This window comes from Scophthalmus maximus, chromosome 8 (assembly GCF_022379125.1).
Source record: "Scophthalmus maximus strain ysfricsl-2021 chromosome 8, ASM2237912v1, whole genome shotgun sequence".
NCBI classification, from domain to species: domain Eukaryota; kingdom Metazoa; phylum Chordata; class Actinopteri; order Pleuronectiformes; family Scophthalmidae; genus Scophthalmus; species Scophthalmus maximus.
The window spans coordinates 135,001-147,500 of NC_061522.1; the positions used below are offsets into that span (position 1 = coordinate 135,001).

Here is a 12,500-nt window from a genome sequence, read left to right on the forward strand (position 1 = left end):
TATAAAGACAATCAGTGACTATATAAAGACGATCACTGACTGTATATGAAGACGATCACTGACTGTATATAAAGACGATCAGTGACTGTATATAAAGACGATCACTGACCGTATATAAAAACGATGAGTGACTGTATAAAAAGACAATCAGCGACTGTATATAAAGACGATCAGTGACTGTATATAAAGATGATCAGTGACTGTATATAAAGACGATCACTGACTTTATATAAAGACGATCACTGACTGTATATAAAGATGATCACTGACTGTATATAAAAACGATGAGTGACTGTATAAAAAGACAATCAGTGACTGTATATAGAGTCGCCATCTTGTGCTGGTGACGTCATGTAGTGATGGAGGAGCCGTGGTGGCCAAACATCTCGCAGCTTGTTTCCTTATTAGGGATGTTTGTGTTCGGCAGCAGCAGCTGGTTCCTGCTCATTGTCGCAGGCCACGCCCCCAACCTCAACACGTGTGTCGCTCTACACAACAGACTGTTGATGATCAGCAGACTCTCTGTTCCACTGAACATGAATCTGTTTCTTTATATCCTCCTTCATCAAGTGACTGTTGTCTTCGGGTGTCTCTGAACTTACAGCTGAGCCTCTTTCAGCTCCTAGTTGTGATTTTCATTGTCCCCATTAGAAAATAAAATGTCCCGTCAGAACCACACAGCTGCACCTTCATCACAATGAACCTGAACCTGAACTTCATGAGCTGCTGTCTGAGACAGAACCACAGACTTGACCTGAGTCCAGTAGAACTGAAGCTCCAACATGTTGAAGGATGAAAGTTGAACTTCCCAACCTTCATTCCTGCTTCCTGTGGTAGAGACAGGGAAGACGAAACAAACATTATATATAATATATAATATAAATATTCTTAAGGAGATAAAGATATTGATTCTCATTCTTCAGCAGAAACCAGAGGATTTTCAACATCTGAAGTAAAAGCGTGTCGAGTCCCAGAATCACAGACTAAACCTGCTGATATTAAATAAACATGCAGATGGACGGAGGCCATTTCTGTTTCCACGCCGCTGGCACACACACACAGATCTGTCCAATGAGGGCTGCCGTCGCCTGTAGCCGACTCTCGAGGCAGAAGAATCAAACTTTCCGTCTGTTCAACAAGCTGCTGCTGATCGCAGCTCACGACCTGATTGGCTCAGAGATCAGTTCTCGGCCTGGTTCTCTCCACTCACAGATTTTACATGATAACTTCACATGAAATTAACTTTGCTGAGATCTGATTGGACAAGGTTTGAAGTGAGTGATGTCATCAAACTGACCCTCAGACATCGACTCTCTTCTTTCTTCTTCTTCTGCATCTTTTTCTTCTGCTTCTTCTGTTTTTCAGTAAAACTGTTCAGATCAATATAATCGATGATGAAGAATATGAGAAAAACAAGAAGTTCTTCCTAGAGATCGGAGAACCTCGGCTGCTGGAGATGAGTGAGAGGAAAGGTGGGGGCGTCGCCTTCCTGTGCTGTAACCCGCCCACACCACTAATGACCTTTGACCTCTGTTAATCCAAACTCACCTGTCTGTCTGACTCAGTGTGACGTCACTCCTCTGATGTCATCCACAGTCGACCAGCTAGAAACCAGAGTCTTTGAATGTGTTTGTGTGTTGTTGTACTAATGCATGACCCCTGACCCCTGACCTCTGACCCCCCCCCCCCCCCCCTCGTTGTCGTCTGTATCTTTCGTCCGCAGGAAAACTGTGTGTGTCAGAATCACTGACCACGAGGAATATGACCGACAGGCCACGTTCTACCTGGAGCTGCAGCCGCCGCACTGGAACACGAGGACAGGTGTGAGCAGGCACCTTGACCTCTCCGCTCACCTTTGACCTTTCCTTTGTTCCTCCTGCTCTTGCTGCTGTCACTCTGTAGCCTCCTCCTTCACAACGCCATCAGCTGGCCTCCTATTGGTCGACTCGTTACAGAGTTTAGAATGAAGTGTGACTGGTGGTGACTGTGATTGGATGGATCAGAACCGGTCCGACAGTTCATTAGTCTAATATAATTTTATCACTCTGCATGTTCACAATCTGAATTTTAAACTAATACACATTTAACATGAACTTTCACAAAAAATATCGTATAAAGAAAACTTAAATTAAAAATAAACAAAACATTTATAATTGAAAAGTGAAATGAAAAACATTAAATTTTTTTCTATGAATGAGACACGTCCATGTTAAAATCCAAGATCTTCTAAAACAAGACAACTATGGTCCTATAAGAAGTGCAGGTGAGGACACGTTGGTGCTGGTGGGGACAGCCCGGGACGACGGGACGGGTTGGGACACTAGTTCACCAAGTTGTTCGTACAAGACGGGAGAGGTCCAGGTCGGTTAGGACAAGTTTGGGTCCATGTCTGGGTCAGTTAGGACAAGTCTAGGTCTGAGTTGGTTAGGACAGGTCCGGTTTGGACAGGTCTAAGTCGGTTAGGACAGGTCTGAGTCAGTTAGGACAGGTCTGAGTCAGCTAGGATAGGTCTAGGTCTGAGTCAGTTAGGACAGGTCTGAGTCAGCTAGGATAGGTCTAGGTCTGAGTCAGTTAGGACAGGTCAGAGTCAGTTAGGACAGGTCTAGGTCTGAGTCAGTTAGGACAGGTCTGAGTCAGTTAGGACAGGTCTAGGTCTGATTCAGTTAGGACAGGTCTAGGGCTGAGTCAGTTAGGACAGGTCTGAGTCAGTTAGGACAGGTCTAGGTCTGATTCAGTTAGGACAGGTCTGAGTCAGTTAGGACAGGTCTAGGTCTGAGTCAGATAGGACAGGTCTGAGTCAGTTAGGACAGGTCTAGGTCTGAGTCAGTTAGGACAGGTCTAGGTCTGAGTCAGATAGGACAGGTCTGAGTCAGATAGGACAGGTCTGAGTCAGTTAGGACAGGTCTGAGTCAGATAGGACAGGTCTAGGTCTGAGTCAGTTAGGACAGGTCTAGGTCTGAGTCAGTTAGGACAGGTCTAGGTCTGAGTCAGATAGGACAGGTCTGAGTCAGATAGGACAGGTCTAGGTCTGATTCAGTTAGGACAGGTCTGAGTCAGTTAGGACAGGTCTAGGTCTGAGTCAGATAGGACAGGTCTGAGTCAGTTAGGACAGGTCTGAGTCAGTTAGGACAGGTCTAGGTCTGAGTCAGTTAGGACAGGTCTAGGTCTGAGTCAGATAGGACAGGTCTGAGTCAGATAGGACAGGTCTGAGTCAGTTAGGACAGGTCTGAGTCAGATAGGACAGGTCTGAGTCAGTTAGGACAGGTCTGAGTCAGTTAGGACAGGTCTGAGTCAGATAGGACAGGTCTAGGTCTGAGTCAGTTAGGACAGGTCTAGGTCTGAGTCAGTTAGGACAGGTCTAGGTCTGAGTCAGATAGGACAGGTCTGAGTCAGTTAGGACAGGTCTAGGTCTGAGTCAGTTAGGACAGGTCTAGGTCTGAGTCAGATAGGACAGGTCTGAGTCAGATAGGACAGGTCTGAGTCAGTTAGGACAGGTCTGAGTCAGATAGGACAGGTCTAGGTCTGAGTCAGTTAGGACAGGTCTAGGTCTGAGTCAGTTAGGACAGGTCTAGGTCTGAGTCAGATAGGACAGGTCTGAGTCAGTTAGGACAGGTCTAGGTCTGAGTCAGTTAGGACAGGTCTGAGTCAGTTAGGACAGGTCTGAGTCAGTTAGGACAGGTCTAGGTCTGAGTCAGATAGGACAGGTCTGAGTCAGTTAGGACAGGTCTAGGTCTGAGTCAGTTAGGACAGGTCTGAGTCAGTTAGGACAGGTCTGAGTCAGTTAGGACAGGTCTAGGTCTGAGTCAGATAGGACAGGTCTGAGTCAGTTAGGACAGGTCTAGGTCTGAGTCAGTTAGGACAGGTCTTGTGTGACATCAGCAGTGAAATTGCAGGTGTATGAAAGAGGAGCAGTTGAGTGACTGTCTCTTTGTTCTCCACCTTCTCTCCACCTTCTCTTGGGCTTCGCTCTCGTCTCTTCAGCCATGTTGCTTCAGGAAGTCGGTAAGACTTTTCCCTCCTTTCTGTTTCACTCTGTCACTGAAACATCTGAAACACTTTGTGTCTTCAAAGGTTTTCACTTCGTTCATGTTTGTTTCAGGTGGATTCGTCAAAACAGGTCAGTGACGCAAACACATTTTTATATTTACTATATCTACTGTGGATTTCACTTGTTCCTTCTGTTGGCTGCACATACAGTATATACTATACATACAAACACATACAGTATATATAAACATACAGTATATACAGTATATACACACACATATATACAGTATATACACATATATATGTTTATACTGTATATACAGATGAAATTAAATGAAGACGTCTTGTGCAGGTGGTTCCCTTCATCTCATTAGAAACACGATGGATCATCGTATTTAATTGAAGATTATTAATAGAACAGTTGTTATTCTTCATCAATTTCATCTGTTCAGGCAGAAACGTCTACAGGAAGGTCCAGGGACGAGAGCATCCACCCCCCTGCACCGTCATCACCATTACAGGTACGTTCATCCATCATCCGTCACACATCATCGATCACATCATCCATCATCCATCATCCCTCTGTTCGTCTCCCTCAGGGGAGGAGGGGAAGGAGACTCTAACGAAGAAGGAGGAGGAGGAACGGCGGATCGCGGAGATGGGCCGACCGACGCTGGGCGAACACGTCAAACTGGAGGTCGTCATCGAGGAGTCGTACGAGTTCAAGGTGCGACCGTTTTTTTACTTCTGGAAACAAGGACCAGAAATACTGCTTCCATTACAAACTCCCACTAACTAAAGTAACTAAGTAACTCAAGTAAATCAAGTAAATCAAGCAACTAAAGGAATGAAAAGAAACTAAAGTTACTAAAGGAAATCAAGTAACTTTAGTAATTCAAACGTAACGAAAAGTAACAAAAATTTACTAAAGTAACTTCAGGTAAAATAACCTGAAGATTCACTGTGGTTTTCTTTCAGAGCACCGTTGATAAACTCATCAAGAAAACCAACCTGGCCGTGCTGATCGGGACCAACAGCTGGAGGGAGCAGTTTGTGGAGGCCATGACAGTCAGTTCAGGTACAGACTCTGGTGTCATTTTGAAGCTCTGAGTGTCGTATGAATCAGCGTAAACTCTGTGTCTTCCTCCTCAGGTGATGATGACGATGAGTGTGGTGAGGAGAAACTACCTTCCTGTTTTGACTACGTCATGCACTTCCTCACCGTCTTCTGGAAACTTCTGTTTGCCTTTGTTCCTCCCACCGACTACTTGAACGGCTGGGCCTGCTTCGTCGTTTCCATCTCCGGCATCGGGATGCTGACGGCGGTGATCGGTGACCTGGCGTCTCATTTCGGCTGCACCGTCGGCCTCAAAGACTCCGTCACTGCTGTGGTGTTTGTGGCTTTGGGCACTTCAGTTCCAGGTCTGACACAAACCCTCCCTCTTTACTTATGGAGACTGCGAATCACATTCATTCTTTTAATTGACTCTCATTGACAAGAAGTCGGAATCAGAATTGTCTACCTTAACTGCAAAACAAACAAATGTTTTTAGTCTTCAACATGACAACCTGCTTTAAGATGAATCAAACATCGATGGAATAGACTCGAGCATAAGAAACTAAATGATGACCCACTTGTTGAACTCTGCTCAGCGCTGAGCCAGGGACCTTTAGGATGAAGCGACACGAGGTCCATTTAAAACAAGCTGTATCAACACTTCTCTGCTTTTCTCCCTCAGACACATTTGCCAGTAAAGTATCAGCGATCCAGGACCAATATGCTGACGCCTCCATTGGCAACGTGACGGGAAGTAATGCTGTCAACGTCTTCCTGGGTATCGGGGTGGCCTGGTCCATCGCTGCCATCTACCACTCCTCCAAGGGCGATTACTTCAGGGTCGACCCGGGTACACTGGCTTTCTCTGTCACGCTCTTCACCATCTTTGCCTTTATCTGTTTCGCTGTTCTCCTCTACCGCCGGCGGCCCGAGATCGGCGGGGAGCTCGGTGGACCCCGGGTTCCCAAGATCCTTACCACCACTTTGTTCTTCAGCCTGTGGTTGATGTATATCGTCTTCTCCTCACTAGAAGCCTACTGCCACGTAAAGGGCTTCTAAGATTTTTGACTGCTTCCAAGAGGCTGAGAACTGAAGAACGGTTTGATGGCTCCATTAGGTTCCCTTCATTTCTGTTGCTGGTCTAAAGGTTTGGTTCTACAGGTTGTAAGATCCATGAAAGTTGGTGGAATCCTTAAGGTTCTACCGTAACTTCACAACTGGTTTTTGAAAGTTTGGATGAACTCTTAATAGTTTTAGCAGGTTCTTTGAGGATCTGAAAGGTTTATAAAGACAAATAAATACATATAATGATGGATTCTATGTCATATTTTATGTTCTTTTAAGGTCTATAGCAGGTTGAAAACATCTTTGATGGGTTGTTATAATCCAAATGGTTCCTGAAGGATTCTACTGATTCTTGATGTATTTCTGAAGGCACCAACAGGTTCCTGCATATTCAGACAGGTTCCCATAATTTGTTATTGTTGTTATTTGTGTAAAAGTGTGGATAGAAGTCTAATGGTTATAACATCAAATTGTTCTGTTGGGTTCTACTAGAGTCCTACATATCTTCCCAGGTTCCTTTATCTCTTATTATTCTGTAGATTCCTAAAGGTTGTGACCGACCTTTAGTCCATCAGAACAAACAGTTTGATGATTTTTTTTCTCAAGTTCTTTGGGGTTTTTCGAAGGTTTAACTTTGTCAGGTTCAGAACATGACAGGTGACTAAAGGTTCCTGGAAGATTCCAAAGATTTTTAAAGTCTGGTTTAATCTCTACAGATTTTTGGGTGTTGGACTTTAGTCTGGCTGCTGAGTGCTGGTGACCTCTAAGATTTGACTGTCTCATCCTCATGTGCCTCCTGAAGATTTGAAGACATCACAGATCCTTCACCTGTACCTTTAAACAATGTGTTACTTTAATTTTGACGTGCATGGACTTTGAAACCACAACCACTGTAGTGATCACCATCAGCCGTGGTGATGGAGGAGGCAGCTCCGGCTGCAGACGTCTGAACACCTGCAGGACGTGGAAGGCGACTGCAGCAATAGTGTTGCACCTTCATGAATAATATGATAATTATATAATATAATATAGTTTGTTTTCACTAATAGATGAAAGACAGAAGCGTTTGGTGTTGACAACATGTCTACCATGAACTTTTTAAAACTGGAGTTGGACCTGGACTTTTGCAGTTCAATGTAACTTCAAACACACTGAGATGATTCACATGATCTGTGATGTGATTGGTTGTTTGGAAACCAGATGGAGCTGTTGCTTATTATCTGATCCTTTAAATATTAAATTCCAGTGAGTCACATGTTGTCTTTGCTCTTGAATGTTTCTCAGACTTTCAAGAGTTTGCTGACTGATATTTTCAGTAGGGTTGTCACCTCTTGTTCTCACTGCCGTCTGTCAGTCAGCAGGGAGACTCAGAAAATACAGAGGGGTGGGGCCTGACCCAAGGAAGAACCATAAGGAACCATGAAGAACCATAAGGAACCATGAAGAACCATAAGGAACCATGAAGAACCATAAGGAATCATGAAGAACCATGAAGAACCATAATGAACCATGAAGAACCATGAATATTATAATAATTATAATCTGTTTCACTGTAAATGAACCATAATGTACAAAATGAACATCATGTGTTGAAGTCTTGAACCATAAACATAACTGACGTTATGAATCAAGCCATGTTCTCATAGAGCCGCCCCCTGCTGGTCAGGCTTCACACTTCAGTACTGGATTCACTTTCTAGAAAAAACTGAAGAAGTTTATAGAGGGAGAAGATCTTTTCTATAGCATGACAAGAGAAAACACTGAACACAGTTTCTTCAGATTCCAGTTTAGTTTATTGTTTCTACATATTGTACAAAACCTCTCTGGGTCTTTAAAGGGTCAAAGTTCAGCAGCAGTGAGAAGCTGAGACATGACAAACATCACGAAACTCAAACCACCTGAATCTGAGCTCAGTCACAAGCGACACAGACTGTCACAGCAGCTGAGCATCATGGGAAGTGTAGTGTTTAGTTTCGTATCAACGTCGGTCCACAAACCAGAAGAAACTGTCAGTGAAGCTGAATTCAACAGGAACAGGAAGTTACATGTGAGGAAGGAAAGGACAAAGATGACAGAAGTGATTTCACAGGACCCTGAACGCATCACGACTGTACCTGAACCTAACACGGTCCGGACCCAGAAAGCATCACAACTGTATTATATTAAACTTTTAATTATATATGTTAAGAGGAGACAGAGGAGGAAGATGAGGAAGAGGAAGATGAGTCTCAGGGTTTGTTGTAGCTGAAGATCCCGACAGGAAAGTGTTTGACGTGAGTCGGCCACTGAGCAGCGAGTTGGAAGAACTTCACATCGCTCCACTCGACTCCGTCTATAGACACTAAGACACACACTGACGATCAGTACAGAGAGAGTGTGTGAGTGTGTGTGTGTGTGTGTGGTCTATAGACACTAAGACACACACTGACGATCAGTACAGAGAGAGTGTGTGTGTGTGTGTGTGTGTGTGTGTGTGTGTGTGTGTGTGTGTGTACCTCTCAGTGTGTGTTGGTGTTTGGACGTACAGATCAACCTGCTGATTCCTTCAATCACCTGACTCCTCGACTCCGCCTCCTTCTCCTTCATCTTCTTACTGAGGAACATAACTGACACACACACACAGAGACACACACACACCTTTTTCACCACCACCACCACCACCTTCATCATCACCACCACCACCACCATCATCATCTTCTTCCTCCTCCTCCTCCTCCTCACCCTTCTTGTTCTTCTCTTTCGTCACCACCGTCATGCTCATCATTTCTCCTCCACTGATCCTCGACACCTGCAGTGAGCGGAAGTTGTTCTTCAGCGTGTTCTTCATCCCGACCTCCTTCCTCCGCTCCCCTCCTCCTCCTCCTCCTCCTCCTCCTCCCTGACTGCTCCAGTAGTCCACCTGCAAACCCATCACCTCCCCTGGACAGCTGGACACAGACAGAGCTCACAGTTTGTTTACACAGTTACAGCCGCCATTTTGGAAAAGCCGTAGACAGGAAGTACCTGGTGGAGGGGGAGGGGGGAGGTGTGGAGGTGATGCTGATCGCTGCTCCTGATTGGGAGGGAGGAGATCCCAGTATGATGTCATCAGAGTCCACTGTAGAGACAGAGGAAGTACAAGATAAAGAGTGAGGGGCGGGAGGGGGGAGGGGCTAGAGGGAAATGAGCAGGTGACAGGTGAGTCTACCTGAGGTGGACAGGAAGTTCTGCTCCACGACGCCGACGTTCACCAGCTGAGAACAGACACGGACACAGACACAGAAGTTCACCTGCAGCATTTGAAACGTGTTTCGTCACGATGTTGTGAAGCAGCTGAGACTCACGGCGATGAACGGAACGAACTTCTGACACGAGTCGTCGTCGGGGCTGCAGCAGAAGATCACAGACAGTCAGTGGTTCAGTCAGTGGTTCAGTCAGTGGTTCAGTCGGTAGTTCAGTCGGTTGTTCAGTCAGTTGTTCAGTCGGTTGTTCAATCAGTGGTTCAGTCAGTTGTTCAGTCAGTGGTTCAGTCTGTGGTTCAGTCAGTGGTTCAGTCAGTGGTTCACAGGGGGAACTTACCTCTTGTGTTTGCAGGTGATCATGGCCTCAGAGATCGGACACAGGTGCGATGACGCCGCTCCGCTAAGATACTGAGACACTCGAGCTGCTACATCAACAGGATCTGTAACAGACACAAACATCATATAAGATCATATAACATCATCCAACATCCTATAACATCATCCAACATCATGTAACATCATCCAACATCATTTAACATCATATAACATCCTATAACATCATCCAACATCATATAACATCATCCAACATCATATAACATCATCCAACATCATTTAACATCATATAACATCATATAACATCATCCAACATCATATAACATCATCCAACATCATTTAACATCATATAACATCATATAACATCATCCAACATCATATAACATCATCCAACATCCTATAACATCATCCAACATCCTATGACATCATCCAACATCATATAACATCATCCAACATCCTATAACATCATCCAACATCCTATAACATCATCCAACATCATTTAACATCATATAACATCCTATAACATCATCCAACATCATATAACATCATCCAACATCATTTAACATCATATAACATCATATAACATCATCCAACATCCTATAACATCATCCAACATCCTATGACATCATCCAACATCATATAACATCATCCAACATCATTTAACATCATATAACATCCTATAACATCATCCAACATCATATAACATCATATAACATCATCCAACATCCTATAACATCATCCAACATCCTATAACATCATCCAACATCATATAACATCATCCAACATCCTATAACATCATCCAACATCATATAACATCATCCAACATCATTTAACATCATCCAACATCCTATAACATCTTCCAACATCATATAACATCATCCAACATCATATAACATCATCCAACATCATATAACATCATCCAACATCATTTAACATCATATAACATCATATAACATCATCCAACATCCTATAACATCATCCAACATCCTATAACATCATCCAACATCATTTAACATCATATAACATCATATAACATCATCCAACATCCTATAACATCATCCAACATCCTATAACATCATCCAACATCATATAACATCATCCAACATCATTTAACATCATATAACATCCTATAACATCATCCAACATCATATAACATCATATAACATCATCCAACATCATATAACATCATCCAACATCATATAACATCATATAACATCATCAAACATCATCCAACATAATATAACATCATCCAACATCCTATAACATCATCCAACATCATATAACATCATCCAACATCATATAACATCATACAACATCCTATAACATCATATTACACTAGCCAACATCATCCAAAATCATGTTACATCATCCACCATCATATAACATCATATAACATAATTTTACCATATCTACATTTATCCTTAGCCAGCAGTTTCAGATAGGATTAAGACTGGACTGTAAAAAACGAAATATACAATTCAAATTGTAAAGTGTGACTACTACTTTCATTTCACCAAACTTGTAACCGTTTTATAAAAGCAACAGCTCACTTCATATAACATCATATAACATCATATCCTATAACATCATATAACTTCATATCATATGATATCACATAACATCATATAACATCATATCATATAATATGACATATCAAATAACATCATATCATATCATATAACATCATATAACTTCATATCATATAATATCACATAACATCATATAACATCATATAAGATCATATCATATAATATGACATAACATCACAACATCATATCATATAATATGACAACATCGTATAACATCATATAACATCATATCATATCATATAACATCATATAACATCATATGACATCATAATATCACACAAAATCACATATCATATAACATAATATAACATCATATCATATAACATCACATAACATCATATAACATCATATGACATCATAATATCACATAACATCGCATAACATCGCATAACATCATATAACATCACATAACATCACATAACATCATCAGGCAGGTCAAAGGTCAGAAGGTCTTTAAACCCTCTGAAAGGTCAAAACACATGAACTGTTTGATCTAAAGGTCAGAGCTCATGGCGTACCGAGTGGGGGGGGCTCCACTCGGGCGAACAGCTCCCTCCAGCCGGCGTCCATGAACAGGCTGTTGAACTTAGCGTCCAGGGACGACAGGTACTTGGCGAGTGGGTGGGCTCCTGGTTAGGGGAAACAGAGAGCATCATGGGAAGGCTGACACGTCAGACGATAGTGTGTGTGAGGTGGCGTGTGGCGGACCATACGTACCGACGGGGACGACCAGGAAGCGGACGTAGTTCAGCCAATCAGGCGTCTTGCTGGCCAGCTGCTCCACAAAGCAGCCGAGGACGGTGCTGAGGTAACTCTGGTCTCCGCCCACCGCTACCTTCACGGGAGGCGGAGTCTGGGAGTTACAGTTACAGCTGGAATCAAACGTCCCGTTCACATCAATCAATAACATCAATCAATAATCACACACACACGATCACATCAATCAATAACATCAATCAATAATCACACATACACACGATCACATCAATCAATAACATCAATCAATAATCACACATACACACTATCACATAAATCAATAATCACACACACACACACGATCACATCAATCAATAACATCAATCAATAATCACACATATACACGATCACATAAATCAATAACATCAATCAATAATCACACACACACGATCACATCAATCAATAACATCAATCAATAATCACACACACACGATCACATCAATCAATAACATCAATCAATAATCACACATACACACGATCACATCAATCAAT

At 42.8% G+C, this 12,500-nt stretch overlaps 2 protein-coding genes across 11 annotated transcripts in view; one reads left to right on the forward strand and one right to left on the reverse strand.

Moving 5' to 3' along the window:
• The window catches only part of slc8a1a (solute carrier family 8 member 1a), a 13,859-nt gene extending 6,495 nt beyond the window's left edge, over positions 1-7,364 (forward strand). The window contains exons 1-10 of one of the 6 annotated variants that reach the window (XM_035638247.2): positions 765-1,274; positions 1,366-1,472; positions 1,724-1,821; positions 3,982-4,002; positions 4,100-4,117; positions 4,440-4,508; positions 4,587-4,714; positions 4,966-5,065; positions 5,140-5,409; positions 5,727-7,364. In XM_035638247.2, coding sequence (XP_035494140.1) covers positions 3,984-4,002; positions 4,100-4,117; positions 4,440-4,508; positions 4,587-4,714; positions 4,966-5,065; positions 5,140-5,409; positions 5,727-6,103 — 981 coding nt within the window. In that variant the 5' untranslated portion in view covers positions 765-1,274; positions 1,366-1,472; positions 1,724-1,821; positions 3,982-3,983 and the 3' untranslated portion in view covers positions 6,104-7,364. The other 5 variants (XM_035638242.2, XM_035638243.2, XM_035638248.2 and 2 more) reach the window with 5 other exon arrangements.
• A 526-nt stretch (positions 7,365-7,890) lies between these two features.
• LOC118313164 (phosphofurin acidic cluster sorting protein 1-like) overlaps positions 7,891-12,500 on the reverse strand; it is a 14,187-nt gene continuing 9,577 nt past the window's right edge. For 2 of the 5 annotated variants that reach the window (XM_035638484.2, XM_035638483.2), the window contains exons 16-24: positions 11,970-12,124; positions 11,771-11,881; positions 9,668-9,770; positions 9,433-9,475; positions 9,297-9,342; positions 9,113-9,206; positions 8,831-9,036; positions 8,605-8,715; positions 7,891-8,462 (exon numbers count right to left, since the gene is read on the reverse strand). In XM_035638484.2, coding sequence (XP_035494377.2) covers positions 8,338-8,462; positions 8,605-8,715; positions 8,831-9,036; positions 9,113-9,206; positions 9,297-9,342; positions 9,433-9,475; positions 9,668-9,770; positions 11,771-11,881; positions 11,970-12,124 — 994 coding nt within the window. In that variant the 3' untranslated portion in view covers positions 7,891-8,337. The remainder of the gene's footprint in view (positions 8,463-8,604; positions 8,716-8,830; positions 9,037-9,112; positions 9,207-9,296; positions 9,343-9,432; positions 9,476-9,667; positions 9,771-11,770; positions 11,882-11,969; positions 12,125-12,500) is intronic. The other 3 variants (XM_035638487.2, XM_035638486.2, XM_035638485.2) reach the window with 3 other exon arrangements.